Source organism: Misgurnus anguillicaudatus, chromosome 23 (genome assembly GCF_027580225.2).
Source record: "Misgurnus anguillicaudatus chromosome 23, ASM2758022v2, whole genome shotgun sequence".
NCBI classification, from domain to species: domain Eukaryota; kingdom Metazoa; phylum Chordata; class Actinopteri; order Cypriniformes; family Cobitidae; genus Misgurnus; species Misgurnus anguillicaudatus.
Window position 1 is genome coordinate 32,413,484 of NC_073359.2, and position 15,324 is coordinate 32,428,807.

The 15,324-nt window shown below is 36.4% G+C and overlaps 2 protein-coding genes across 2 annotated transcripts; both read right to left on the reverse strand.

Annotated features, from left to right (window-relative positions):
• Positions 1-1,728: 1,728 nt before the first annotated feature.
• LOC141359401 (uncharacterized) lies at positions 1,729-4,891 on the reverse strand. The gene is made up of 5 exons (XM_073861795.1): positions 4,837-4,891; positions 4,307-4,633; positions 3,836-4,153; positions 2,421-2,729; positions 1,729-2,287 (listed from the first exon to the last, which is right to left on the reverse strand). Exons 1-5 carry the CDS (start codon positions 4,889-4,891, stop codon positions 2,136-2,138), a joined length of 1,161 nt encoding a protein of 386 aa, XP_073717896.1. The 3' UTR covers positions 1,729-2,135.
• Positions 4,892-5,632: 741 nt separating this feature from the next.
• On the reverse strand, positions 5,633-14,413 carry LOC129452987 (uncharacterized). Its single transcript, XM_073861796.1, has 3 exons — positions 14,293-14,413; positions 13,705-14,031; positions 5,633-5,976 (listed from the first exon to the last, which is right to left on the reverse strand). The coding sequence occupies exons 1-3, from the start codon at positions 14,411-14,413 to the stop codon at positions 5,633-5,635; spliced, it is 792 nt and encodes a 263-aa protein (XP_073717897.1).
• Positions 14,414-15,324: the final 911 nt, after the last annotated feature.

Consider the following 15,324-nt stretch of genomic DNA (forward strand, 5'->3'; position numbering starts at 1 on the left):
AACAGTTGTCACCTGGCGTTGGGGTTAGAGTTAGGTTTGGGTAGGGATGTCATTATGTAAATCTAACCCTAAACCGACGCGAAAATGGTAAGAAAATAGGAGAAGAGAATGCAACGGACGTAATAGTATTGAAGTCCCCAGTTCGTCAAAAAATGACGCGAAAGGTATACCCTCCGCGTCACATATTGACGAATGGTCAAGTGTCGTCAAATATTGACGACATGGGGTGAGACTGGGTTGGTCATGTTTACTTAAAAATATTATGTATAATATTGTTACCAAAACATTTTAAGTACTTTTAAAGGGTTACTTTTTAATGGAATATTCCTGATTTAATCACGTAAGAAATGTCTTCTTTTCTTTACATATTTATTATTACATATAAGACAAAATCTGCTGCACAAATCTGTAAATACGATCTCGACACGTACGCTAACATCATCAGAGCCCACAGTTGAGTTATTTCTGCACAATACGTACAACTTATCTTATATAACTGAATGATACATCTGAACTTATCTCTACACAACTCTTCTTGATAACATCACTATTGAGTGACTATCAGAGCCCGAAGAATGTGTGTTTATCTCTGTTTGTGCATCTGTGGCCTGACTTGTAAGTTAATAAAGTTGTTATTTTTGTTATACAGAGTTATAAAGTGTTTCTTTATGCTTATTCTAGTTTTAGTTTGATCAGTCTGAAGACGCACTTGTTTTAATTGACAGATATAAAATTTGATTCAGGTCTGTGATTTCATATAATCAAATATTATTATATTATTTTGAAGTAAATGTCCTGTTAAAGAAGAACTGGAAGTTAGCTTGTGTTTCCCATCTAAAAGGATGATCTTATTTCTGTGAAACTTCAATCAATCAGACAGTAAAAAATTGAAATGAAATTGAAATTTTAATGATTTTTATCTTAGATTTAATATATACATTTGTGCTCTTTAATAAATACATGTGCAGTATTATAGGTTTTCATCTCAACAGAAACAGAAAACATTCTGCCATAAATTCAACTCTTTGCATTTTAGTTGCCATCTTTTTCTATTCTTTCGTTTTTTAGTATCATTTAGTAGTGTTTTTAGTTATTCTTGTTTATCTTTTGTTAATAAATTCCATTTTATTACAAGCTGGTCCGGATTTCACAAAATCCTTCAGATAAATTAAATGACAAACTCCCTCTAATTTACATATTTTCTTATTTGTTGAATAATTCAAGATCATTCTTATTGTTAAAGTGAAATTCTTTAGCTGGTGCCCCGAATTAAAGGAGGGAGGGTTCATCTGACACATGCACACTCACTAGAGGAGCAATTAACCTCCGGTGTCCTGTGTATGGCATACTACCCAAATCACTATTAACGCCACATCAAGTCATTAGGATAAAAACCGTTCTTGATTTAGGAGGGGGGTTCAATCTTCAGCTGGCTGGCAGGACCTGCCAGTGGCTGAGTGGCAGCTGCCAGTGGCAGGGATGGTTGGTCAAGTGACCTGCCAGATCATGTGACCCGCCATCCCCGCCAGTGGCAGTGATTGCTTAAAGTGATAATTTTATGTTTTTGGAAGTTATGCACTTTGTTTTTGATTTAGTGTATTGGTGACTCGTATAGGGCTGTGATGAGTAATTGCGTGTCCCATAAAAAATACCTGTCTAAAATAAATTCTGAATAGCAATATGTTAATATAATAAAGATGGTTTATTGAATAATTTTACTTGCTCAGTTTTATCAATATAATATAAAACATTTTTAAAAGAATAAAAGTGAATGATAAAATGATAAAATTAATGAATATTTTTTTTAAAGATAAGGTAAATATATAATGATAAATGAAGTAATGCAATAAATGAAAAAAAATTGTATTTTTACTCAGCTATAAAAAGCGAATCATCTGAGTTGCTTTTCCAATAATTCTTAGCACTTATGCACATTTAGCGTGTGTTCAACAGAATTAAAAAAAAACTACAGGTTTAAACAACATGATGGTGAGTAAATGATGACAGAATTTTTAAATCGGCTACCCTAATAATTAAAGTGATAATATCTTCTGGGTGCTTTATATACAGAGCAAAAACAATAAAAAAGTTAGTAAAAATATTGGTTTCATTTAACTATAATATATTTTTCATCACTAATAGTCTGATGATGTCTGTGATCTTTTCTTCTGTTCATCTCTGCTCGATCTGATGTCATAAACCAAAATGGCAACCGCAGCCACGCCCACCAGAGCAGAGACGACCAATCGGATCACAACTTCAAAATCATGACAACAGCAAACACAGCCTGAAACATGAAACATATGTTTTAACATGGCCAATATCTTAAAGAGAAATAGCGAATATTTATTATGTTAAAAAGCATCACACATTTATTAAAGATAAAGTGAAGTCATTTCTAAGCAGAACTGCGGTTGTACCTGAAAACGTCTGACAGAGTTCATTGATGTTAAGATGTTGAGTTCGATTTTTGATGGGATTGTTCACCACACATCTGTATGTGTTGTTATCCTGATATTCCACCTCCAGAGGTAGAGAGATGACACATCTGTTGTTAAGATCAGACACACTGATGATGGACAATAAACTGTTTCCTTTGTACCAGGACAGACTCACATCTCTCACATTCAACACTGAACACAATAATAAACAATTTGATGATGATGATGATGATGATGATGAAGAACAGTGTGAAGAGTCTCTGGTGATGACTGGAACGGGCAAAAAAGCTGAAAAACATTTGATAGAAAAAATAATAAATTACATTAAATTAATTTAAAAAATTGACATTTTCAAACCCTGGATTGAGGTCATTCTGTGCCCTGCACTTTTAGACCAAGTGCCCATTTTGTTTGTGTTCTCTGGTTTGTTTTAAAAGTATATTTGAAGAGTTTGGTTCCAAAACGCGATAAACACCTTTTTTTATAGTTACCGCCAAAAACAGTATTGTACCAGGTCAGTAATTAAAAGTAAATTCTTAATTTTACGCAAAATCCGATATCCGCCGTGTTATTTTGTCATCTTTTCTCGCTTTTTTCCCAAAACGCGATAAACGCCAGTCCATCTCTGCAGAATGCAATTAATCTGCTCAACAAATCAAATAATTACGCGAGAGACACTCCCAAAAGCATCAAGCTTCTGTCATGCTAACACATTGACCCCAGCGGATCTTATGAAAAACTTTCCATTTTACTCAAAGTCAACGAAAATCGAGCAGGACCAAAACATTTTATAGCTAATCGCTTTAAAAAAGGTTCAGTGACGACGTCTAACCGCAGCAATGACAGTGTTCTTAATATGACAATGTAAGTGTTTTGATTAATGCCATTAATGTTTTTTTTAATCAGTGTATAACACTAGTCAACTAAATTAATATAACATGGGAAAGATGAATGCACATTTATATATTGATCTAATAGATTATACCATTTTGAAAAAAAACTTATCATGGATTTATTGCATTTTGCAAAAAAATATTTATAATAAATCTTGAAAATCAAATTATGGATTTGAGTTTTTAATGTTATTATAACCCAAGGATGCTATGTGAAGGTTTGTAACAGAAAATAGTGGTTTTCATCTTGACACATTTTTACCGAAATTCACTAACACTAGGTGTTCCAATAGTGCTTACTTCAAAAGTCAGTCCACCGACAGCTGACAATCCCCCATTCCTCCTTTGAAAATAACTACGGTACTACATCCGTGCTATTATGACAAATTACTCAGATCAAAAATGAATCTTAAAAATGACAACCGTACGTCAGATCTAGTTGGAATACAAAGCATGATCTGTGGTTATGTCCAGTGAACTATTTTCTAACTCTTTACTCACCATAGACAGTAACATTGAATCTGTATGAGATCTTCTGTTTGCCACTGATGTTTATTTGATAAAGTCCAGTGTGTTGAGTTGTGATGTCTGTGATGATGAGATCTCCAGTCTGATTATTCACCTGCAGTCTGTCTCTGAATCTCCCATCAAGATCATCATCATATATTGAGACCTCACTGGTGGTGCCGTTGATTCTTGCTTTGAGAGACTTTTGAAGTCCAAACCTCCACAGTATCACATCAATTGTCTGTATTTCAGTAATATCAGTGTGCAGAGTAACAGAATCTCCCTCCATCACTGACAATGACTTCACTTTATCTGTATCACCAAATGAACAAAAAATTACCCCAAAAATGAAACCAAATTTGGTAAAGACGAAAAACCTTTCAGACACATCTCAGAACACAACAGTGCATTAAATCCAGTTAGAATAATACATCTGTGTTAAAGTTTTTCTAAATCTTTACTAACCATAGACAGTAACATTGACTCTGTATGAGATCTTCTGTTTGCCGCTGATGATCATTTGATAAAATCCAGAGTCTTTGGTCTTAGTGTCGGTGATGATGAGATCTCCAGTCTGATTGTCCACCTGCAGTCTGTCTCTGAATCTCCCATCAAGAACATCATCATATATTGAGATATCTTTGGCCACTACATTGATTCGAGCTATAAGAGAATTTTCATGACCAAACCTCCACAGTATCAGATCATCTGTCTGTAGTTTAGTATCAGTGTGTAGAGTAACAGAATCTCCCTCCATCACTGACACTGACTTCACTTCATCACCAAACACACCTGAACACACAGATTGTCACACATTAAATCTCTTAAATTTAAATTGAACTACTACTAAGTTTCTGAATAAAAAATTAGAAACCTTTGGCTTTTAAAATCAGTTTTTGGAAAACATGACATAGACTTAAAAACAACAGAATGGAAAAAAAACTACACACAGATGATGCAGAAATCAGATCTCTGAATGGTTAATCCTAACTCACCATAAACAGTAACATTTAATTTGTATGAGATCTCTTTAGTGCCGTTGATGATCATTTCATAAAGTCCAGAGTCTTCAGTAGTGATGTTTGTGATGGTGAGATCTCCAGTCTGATTATTCACCTGCAGTCTGTCTCTGAATCTCCCATCAAGAACATCAACATCATCATGTATTGAGATATCTTTGGCCTCTTTATTGATTCGAGCTATGAGAGAATTTTCAGGTCCAAACTTCCACAGTATCAGATCATCTGTCTGTAGTTTAATATCAGTGTGTAGAGTAACAGGATGTCCTACAGTCACTGACACTGACTTCACTTCATCACCAAACACACCTGCACACACAACAGAGACAAATTAACATAGAAAAAACATATCTAACAAGTAGCACCCCCCAAAAAAATGCACAAACAACTAATCACACTTTGCACCTTTGTCTCTTTGACATAAATGCTGCTATCCAACCTACAACATTGGTTGGACTATGTAAATACACAGACACTATTCTTATGTGCCGTAAATGTCTGTATACTTTTATATACAATTGTATATTATTTATTTTATAATTCTTGAAACTGTTTGTTGCTGTTGTTGTTGCTGTTTTACACTGCAGGGATTAAGGGAACAATATTTCAATACTCTGTTTGTCTGGCACATTAATTAGAATTGACAATAAAGTTGACTTTGACTTGGAATTGGAAACCTTTGGCTTTTAAAATCAGTTGTTGAAAGACATGAAATCAACAGAATGGAAAAATAAACACAGATGAAGAAATCAGATCTCTGAATGTTTAATCTTTACTCACCATAGACAGTAACATTGAATCTGTATGAGCTCCCTTTAGCGCTGTTGATGATCATTTCATAAAGTCCAGAGTGATTGGTTGTGATGTTTGTGATGGTGAGATCTCCAGTCTGATTATTCACCTGCAGTCTGTCTCTGAATCTCACATCAAGAACTTCAGCATTTATTGAGATCTCACTGGTCGCTCTGTTGATTTTTGCTATAAGAGACTTTTGAAGTCCAAACCTCCACAATATCACATCATTTTTCTGTATTTCAGTAAGATGAGTGTGTAGAGTAACATAAGCTCCCTGCTTTACTAACATCGCCTTTACTTCATCTGTATCACCAAACACACCTGCAGACACAGAGACAAGTTTTGTCATAGATTGAAGATCTTAAATTTATGATTTTTTTACATACACTTAGTGGTAGGTAAACAACATGAACTCCAAACACAATTTATCTCTTAAAATCAGTTCTATTGTGAGACATGGCATAGATTTAAAAACAAGAGAATGGCAAAATAAACACGGATAACATGTCTGAATTCACACATTCATATGTTTTATGTTTAGGCTTTGCCTATTTGCTTCATTCAAGAAAGTGAGTACAATTCTTCTGACTGATTAAAGAATAAGAATTATTAAACTATAAAATAATAAAATATGTTTTTAACTAACAGTCAAACCACAGAAAAACAAACTGAGGTAAACTGAGATAAAAACTGAAGCACATGAAAAAAACGAATCTAGAAGTACGATCTCGACACGTAATCTCACATCATCATCAGAGCACATGTGTTATTTCTGCACAATACTTACAGCTTATCTTATATGATACATCTGAACTTATCTCTAAACAACTCTTCTTGATAGCATCACTGTGTCGACTGTCGAGTGACTATCAGACCCTAAAGAAAATGTTTCTCGTGTGTGTTTATCTCTGTTTGTGCTTTTGCGGTCTGAATGGTAAGTTATAAACATGTTTAATTAGATATGTCAGGAGAGAGTTAATTTTTTACTTTGATCAGTCTGAAGACACACTTGCTTTAATTCAGATGTAAAATTGGATTCAGTGCTGTGAGCTCATATAATTAATTATTAATTAATCAATTATTCAATTATTAAATCATTATTTATTATTAATTAATAAAATATTAAGTATTCACCTAATGTAACGTCCATACCGCCGCGCCACCAGAGGGAGCCCCCTCCTGAGTACTGCCATGGCGCCGCTCTCTGCTCCTCTGATCATTTCCTGTTTTGCCTTACTTCAGCTTCAAGCTGTCCTAGGCCTAGTGCGAAGTATTGCCAGTTTAGCCTGCATAGTGATATCAGGAACAACCTTCACGTCTCCATTCTGTGAATTGCCATCTCACCAATTATATTCAATCCTATATTCAAGCCTTGCCTTCCACGTCTGCCAAATGAGTGAGTGTATCTGAACGAGAAAAGTTTGACGGTACCGCTGAACATTTGAGAGGTTTTGTTCAACAACTAGACATCTATTTTAAAGATCATGAGGGTGAAGACTAGTTTGAAGAGAAAAAGTGCTCGAAAGTCTTGTCGTTACTATCTGGTAAAGCGATCGAGTGGGCAGCCGCTGTTTGCGACACGGATCATCGTATCCGCACTTCTTATGCATACTTCATTCAACAACTGAGAGAAGTATTTAAATATCCAGCCGGGTGCAGAAGTGCTGCATCTCGGATCATCCGAATGTCTCAAAATCATCGACCAGTAGCTGAATACGACATCGAGTTTCGCACACTCGCTGCACAGAGCGGGTGGGACAAAAAAATCCCTTAAGGATGTGTTCCAGAAAAGTCTCGATACTGAACTCCAGGCCGAGCTTGCTTGTAAAGGTGAGGATCTCCCTTTTTCTGAATATGTAACCCTTGCAGTCCATATTGACAACCTGATGAAAATGTACCCGCTAATGCTAAAGTGAGGACTTCATCGAATGCTACGAGTGCTGTGAGTACAACCCGCAAAGTATTGTATTCCCCTGTTGATTCTTCAAATGTCGTTGAACCCATGCAATTGGGATTTTCCCCACTCACCATGGAAGAAAGTCAACGCAGACGGAATCTTAATCTCTGTTTTTATTGTGGAGAACCTGGCCACCGCATCGAATCTTGTCCTGCTAAAGCACCACGTTACAACAACCTGGTAAGCCAGCCTAAAACCCTCCCTCCTTGCCATGAAATGTGTTCACAAGAAGTAATGATAATACACAATGATGATATCCTGTCATTTACTGGATTAATTGACTCAGGCTCTGCCTTGAATCTCATCAACGAAGATATCATTACAAAATACCAAATCCCTGTCATCCCATGTCAACCACCTCTGCAAATTTCAGCCATAAATGACTTTCCCATTGGTAATGGTATCACTCATCGCACCATTCCCTTCATACTCCGAGTTGGATCACTGCACTGTGAAACCATAACACTGTATGTTATTTCCTCCCCACGTTATGATATCATCCTTGGTCATCCCTGGCTAGTGGCATACAATCTCAAGATCAATTGGAGGTCTGGAGAGATATTACAGTGGTCGCCTCGTTGCATGAATAATTGTATAATCCCCCTAAGCCCAAGCCCTGCTGTCTACCAGTGTTGAAAGCCCGTCTGGTAAGGACATTAAAATTCCTGATCAATATCAAGAATATGCAGAAGTTTTTAGTAAATCCAAAGCTACTGAGTTACCTCCCCACAGACCATGGGACTGCGCTATAGAACTGTTTCCTAACGCCATGCCCCCCAAGAGTAAAGTATATCCACTGTCCCAGCCTTAAACCCGCGCTATGGAGGATTATATTTATGAAGCATTAAAGAATGGATTTATTCACTCCTTCACCTATCCTGCTGCTGGTGGTTTCTTTTTTGTGGAAAAGAAGGACGGAGGCCTGAGACCATGCATCGATTACAGAGGTTTGAATAACATTACAGTAAAATTCCTGTATCCTTTACCTCTTGTCCCTTCTGCCCTTGAACAGCTCCGAGAAGCCAAGATCTACACCAAGCTTGATCTCCGTAGTGCCTACAACCTTGTACGAATTCGATATGGCGACAAGTGGAAAACTGCATGCCACACCACTAGGGGGCACTATGAATATCTTGTGATGCTGTATGGGCTATTCAACTCACCAGCAGTGTTCCAGTCCTTTATCAATGAAGTGTTCAGAGATCTCCTCAACAAATATGTCATTGCATAGATTGATGATATACTCATTTTTTCCACAATATGGAGGACCACATCAGCCATGTAAAAGAAGTTCTGTCTCGTCTACCCAAAAACCAGTTATATGTGAAAGCTGAAAAATGTGAGTTTCATGTTTCCAAAACTAACTTTCTGGGGTACAATATCAGTTCACAGGGAGTCGAAATGGACGACTCAAAGGTCAAGGCAGTCACAGAATGGCCCAATCCACGCACTATTAAGGAACTACAGAGATTCCTTGGATTTCCAAACTTCTATCGGAGGTTCATCTGTAACTACAGCATGGTTGCTGCACCACTCACGTCACTACTCAAAGGCAAGCCGAAAAAATTATCTTGGAACCCCCAGGCAGAAAAGGCATTTCAACAACTGAAGGTATGTTTACTTCAGCCCCTATTCTGAAACACCCGGATCCTGTGAAACCGTTTATTGTGGAGGTTGACGCTTGTCCTATCCCAGCGTCAAGAACCATCCACCAAAGTTTATCCATGTGCATACTTTTCCCGTAAACTCACCCCTGCTGAACGAAACAACGATGTCGGAAATAAAGAACTTCTGTCCATTAAAGCAGCCTTAGAAGAATGGAGACATGGCTTGAAGGTGCTAAACATCACTTCATTATTCTCACAGACCACAAGAACTTCAAGTTTGTCAAGGGAGCTAAACGACTCAACGCATGACAGGCAAGATGGTCTCTGTTTTTCACCCAATTTGATTTCTCCATTACTTACAGGCCCAGAAATAAGAATGGCAAGGCAGACGCTTTATCCCGCTACCACGATCCCACACCTTCTGACCATACCCCTGCATCCATCATGCCACCATCTCTCATCATAGCCCCCATTTCGTGGGATATAATGCAAGAGATTTAACAAGAGTACCAGCAAGACCCCGTACCACCAGAATGTCCCCCTGAGAAAACCTACGTTCCTCTGTCTCTCCGTCCCCGCATCCTGCAATGGGTTCATGGTTCCCTTAGCTCTGGACATCCAGGTATCTCACGCACCATTGCGCTTATGGGAACGTCCTTTTGGTGGGCCACCATGAATAATGATGTCACGAATTTCGTTAAGTCCTGCCGTATCTGTGACCAATCCAAAACTCCCAAGGAACTACCCTCTGGTCTGCTAAAACCTCTGCCCATTCCACAACGCCCCTGGTCACACCTCAGCATTGACTTTATTACCGATCTCCCCAATTCTAATAATTACACTGCAATTCTGGTAATCATTGACCGATTCTCAAAGGCCTGCCGTCTAGTCCCCCTCAGAGGATTACCTACTACCTATGTTTCACCACATCTTCAGAAATTATGAAATCCCAGAGGACATCATATCAGACCGTGGCACCCAGTTCACCTCTCAGGTTTGGAAAGCTTTTTGTAACCAGCTTGATAAAAATGTACGTACTCGGCTACCAACCACCCATGTTCCCTTGGTCAGGAGAACCGTCTGCTGTCCCTGCTGTGAACGATTGGATGAGGAAGAGTGGAGAAGTTTGGGAAAGCGCCCATGTAAGAATCCAGAAAGCCATCAGGAACCAGGAACTCCAGGCTAATCGTCACAGACGTCCTCACCCCCCGTACCAACCTGGCCAAAGGGTCTGGCTCTCTACCATCCAAGAAACTTAGTCCGAGGTTCGTAGGACCTTTCAGAATAATTAGACAAATTAATGATGTTACTTATCAATTGGAACTCCCCGTTAATTATAGAAATTTTCTTTCTTTCCATGTTTCCTTGCTTATACCCTATCATGCGGAGTACGACCCGAACACGGAGCCTCAAGAGCCACCACCTCCTCTGGACGTCAGAGAGTTGTTAGACTCGAGGTGACGCGGGGGTCGACTCCAGTACCTGGTTGATTGGGAGGGCTATGGCCTTGAGGAAAGGTCCTGGGTAGCCTCGGACGACATTCTGGACCCCAACCTCATCGAGGATTTCCACCGAGCCAGACCCGACCGACCTGCACCACATCCTCGAGGAAGGCCCCGTAGAGCGCCAGGAGGCACTCTTGGGGGGGGATTCTGTAACGTCCATACCGCCGCGCCACCAGAGGGAGCCCTCTCCGGAGGATTGACTTTGCGCTGCTCTCTGCTTCCCTGATAATTTCCTGTGTAGCCTTACTTAAGCTTCAAGCTGGGGTAGGCCTAGCGCAAAGTATTGCCAGTTTACCCTGCATACCGAGCGTTTATTCTGAATGTTATTCTGACTGCCTGTATATGACCTTCTGCCTGTTTACCTGTTTATTGCGTTTGGATTACCCCTTGTCTCTGTTTGCCTGGATTGGACTGCTTATTGTTATTGACCTGCCTGCCTCTCTCAGTTTACCCGCTTCCCTAACGTTTTGGATTGGTTTGTTTTAATAAACATCTGCAAAATGGATCCCGCTGTTTCTGCGTTTTCCTTACACCTAAATGTCCTGTTAAAGAAGATTTGGAAGCTAAATTTTGTTTCACTGCTAAGGTGATGATATTTTTGTTAAAACTAATGTTCTTTAATTTTGTCCTTAATAAAATATGAAATATTTTACTGGATGTGACATTAATTTTATTTTATACAATAAATGTAAAAAAATTAAGTAAAAGTAACAAAAATATGAAAGTGTACGAATTCACATATCTTTGCTGTTCTTTGAAGTTCTTAAATCAAAGCACCAAATTTTCAATTTTACATCTTTCAGAACTTCATTTTCATTATAGATACATTTATTGGTAACACTTTACAATAAGGTTCAATAGTTAACTACATACATGAACTAATCATGAACTGCACTTATACAGCATTTATTAATCTTTGTTAATGTTAATTTCAACAATTACTAATACTTTATTAAAATCTTGATAACGTAAGTAGCACTGTGAACTAACATGAACAAACAATTACACAACAAAATCTGGAACCTCAGAATAACTCTATCAGAGTTAATTTCAACACTTTGAAAGTGTTGCCACATTGACTATTTTAAAGTGTTAACATTGACTCTATACAGAGTTAAAAATCTAACACAGATATATATATATATATATATATATAAATATATATATATATATATATATATATATATATATATATATATATATATATATATATATATATATATATATATATATATATATATATATATATATATATATAATTAGTTAACTCCAATGTAGTGTTATATTTTTAATACTATGGTGTTAATATGGTAAATGTGAAGACTGCAACATATTACGGTAATTTTGGGACAAAAAACTTTATTTTCAAACACATTTTTAAAATGTAACAACACAGCAGTTAATCCATCACTCATTATAAAAACTGTTTTAAAAAATTGTCCTCAGTGTATCATGCATTTATGTGTTTATTAAATTAACATAATATCTGAGACAACTAAATAGAACACTCCCAATGTATAACAGAAGTACAGATGCTTTAGTTCATACAAACAAGTTTGACTTCATTTCAATCCAAAAGCCATGTTGGTTTTCACATAATAACAGCAGAAAATGATGAACCAGCTGGAGGTGATATGATCCTCAGTCAGACCTTCAGACTGGATATTGAACTTTTCTGTTAATAAACCAAAAATAAAATGGAAAAATGCGTTATTAAAAAACAACTAATAACTAAGTATAACTCCGCAGAAACAAAAATCATACAGAATTCACATACAGAACACGTTACAAAATACTTTGAAATCATTTATACATTTATGTTTTCCACAAGATACTCACTTTGTTATAAAATTGCTCTTCATCTGAAGAAATTTTCATGTAGGCCTCTTTCTGTGCTCCTCCAAAGTCCCCAAAGCTAATTTCCTGCACACATTAACGATTGAACGATTGAACTCAACTGCCGCATTCATATGATGACAATAACACATGACTTAATGTTAAACTTGATACTAACAGCAATATAAAACATAACACCTCAAAACTCTCAAATGTTATTGATAAAATTTTTATTTATTGAACATTTACTTACCATTTACATTGAAAGAGATGATCTTCTGCTTGAACTGCATCATCCAAAAACACGGTTCAGTTTGTGCTGTAAAGAGGGGGAGATCTTCTCTATTTAAGACCCTAAGAGTTACAAACACCACTTACTTTTTTAAGTGGTAACACTCTGTTTTGACACCAACTCTTTATTTTTATAGAGTAAAATAAAATAGTTTTAACTCAATCCAGAGTTAAATTAACTCTGAACTCTTTATATTTCCATTAACACTGTAATTTTAACTCTGCTACTATTAACTAAGATTAATAAATACTGTAACAAATGTACTGCTCATGGTTTGTTCATGTTAGTTAATACATTATTTAATGTTAACTAATGAACTTTATTGTAAAGTGTTGCCCATTTATTTAATGTCTAAATTCTACATTAAAATATTTTCGTACTTTAGGTTTATCCAAAGTTCATGTCAGTGATTTAAAACTTTTAAGTTACAATGTAGATTTTAAAAAATGTATAAACATAATTACTGTGTCAATAGTGAAGCTGTCACAAAAAACATTTCTGAGTTCATCACACTGATGCAGGGGCAAGCAACTTTCAGAAAAATGTGATTCTGTTCCTCCGACAAAGTTTCCCTCTGTGTTATCTGGTTTGTTATTAAAAGTTTGTCTGACTTCATGCTTAGCTGCAAGAACCAACAGGCGGATGACATCACAGTACCTGTAACATGATTTCATTCTCGCGGTACTTTGATGTCATCCAATTGTCTGTTCTTGCAGTGCTGCATCATAGTGTCAAATTATGTCAGATTAAAAATGTAACCAAACTCGGACACAACAGTGCATTAAATCTAAATGAAATAATACAATGCATCTGTGTTTACTTCCAGTGAACTTTTTCTAAATATTTACTCACCATTGACAATAACATTGAATCTGTATGAGGTCTTTTGTTTGCCGCTGATGATTATTTGATAAAGTCCAGTGTGTTGAGTTGTGATGTATGTGATGGTGAGATCTCCAGTCTGATTATTCACCTGCAGTCTGTCTCTGAATCTCCCATCAAGAACATCATCATATATTGAGATATTTTTGGCCACTCCATTGATTTGAGCTATAAGAGACTCTTGAGGTCCAAATCTCCACAGTTTCAGATCATCTGTCTGCAGTTTAATATCAGTGTGTAGAGTCAGAGAATCTCCCTCCATCACTGACACTGACTTCACTTCATCACCAAACACACCTGTAGATACAAACATTAACACAGAAAACATAGTTAACATAGTAGTTAAGCAATTGGAAACCTTTGGCTTTTAAAATCAGTTGTTAGAAGACATGACATCAAAAATGGAAAAAATTAACACACAGATGCAGAATCAGACCTCTGAATGTTTAGGCTTTGCTTACAGTATTTGTTTCAATTAAAAAGTTAGAAAGTGAGTGCAAATCTTCTGACTGAATGAAAATGTAAACTATAAAATCATAAAACATGTTTAAAACTTACCAGTTAGACCGCAGAAGCACAAACAGAGATAAACACACATGAGAAACATTTTCTTCAACACTTCAGTGTCTGATAGAGTCAATACAGTGATGTTATCAACAAAAGTTGTGTAGAGATACATCTGCTGAGTTTGGACCACCCCCGTGCCTTCAACCACACACCCTCAAAAACATCAATGTTTATACACACACATACACATAGAAATGGAAATAATTGACTTTGCTCACTGTGGTTCTGGTCAGAATCCAGATCAAAATGTTTTGTATCAGAACCAGATTCTCAAGGTAACCTGAAAAATAGGACACAATATAAACAGACAGGACTTACAAAAAGTGCACATAAGCATCCATAACGAAACATCTAACAAAATAAGAGACTATATGGTCTTGTGGAGTTTACAGATATGAGTATTGATGGTTAAGATACTAAAAAAGGATTGTTTGTGACAGAGCCTAATACAAAAACTTTTTAAATAATGGTTTTTGTTTAGAAAGAGTCAGGAAGCACTGCAAAATCTTGAGTTAAACTACACTGTAAAAATTGAAAGTTGGATTAACTTAAATTACTTCAGTTGTTAACAACTAAAATATATTTTTTTTACTTAAAGTTTGTCACTTTAAGTGAAAATCTAAGTTGTAAAAGCTTACATTTTTATGTGCTACCAATTTTATTAATTAAAAATCATCCTAAAAGTTCTCTATTTTATATTTTTTTTAATGTTACAAATTGAAGTAATTTGTTTAAGTAGATCCAAATGTAACTTTTTACTGTGTAATGTAATCACTTGTACTTTTGAAATAAGATCTATAGTACAGAGAGTCTGTGAGATGAATACAGCTTGAGTAATAAAACAGCAAACAGCTCATCTGAATCTGTGAGAAAAAAACTGCTGCACAAATCTGTAAGTACGATCTCAACACGTAAGCTCACATCATCAGAGCACACAGTTGTGTTATTTCTGCACAATAGTTACAGCTTATCTTATATGAATGATACAGACATGTGAACTTATCTCTACACAACTCTTCTCGA

Coding starts and splice junctions, on each gene's coding strand:
- LOC129452987 (XM_073861796.1), bottom strand. CDS start 14,413: ATGTATCTCTACACAACTTTTGTTGATAACATCACTGTATTGACTCTA. Junction 14,032..14,292: donor GTGCTTCTGCGGTCTAACTG/GTAAGTTTTAAA, acceptor TTGTATCTACAG/GTGTGTTTGGTGATGAAGTG. Junction 5,977..13,704: donor ATTCAATGTTATTGTCAATG/GTGAGTAAATAT, acceptor CTGTGTCTGCAG/GTGTGTTTGGTGATACAGAT.
- LOC141359401 (XM_073861795.1), bottom strand. CDS start 4,891: ATGATCATCAACGGCACTAAAGAGATCTCATACAAATTAAATGTTACT. Junction 4,634..4,836: donor ATTAAATGTTACTGTTTATG/GTGAGTTAGGAT, acceptor CTGTGTGTTCAG/GTGTGTTTGGTGATGAAGTG. Junction 2,288..2,420: donor ACTCTGTCAGACGTTTTCAG/GTACAACCGCAG, acceptor TTCATGTTTCAG/GCTGTGTTTGCTGTTGTCAT.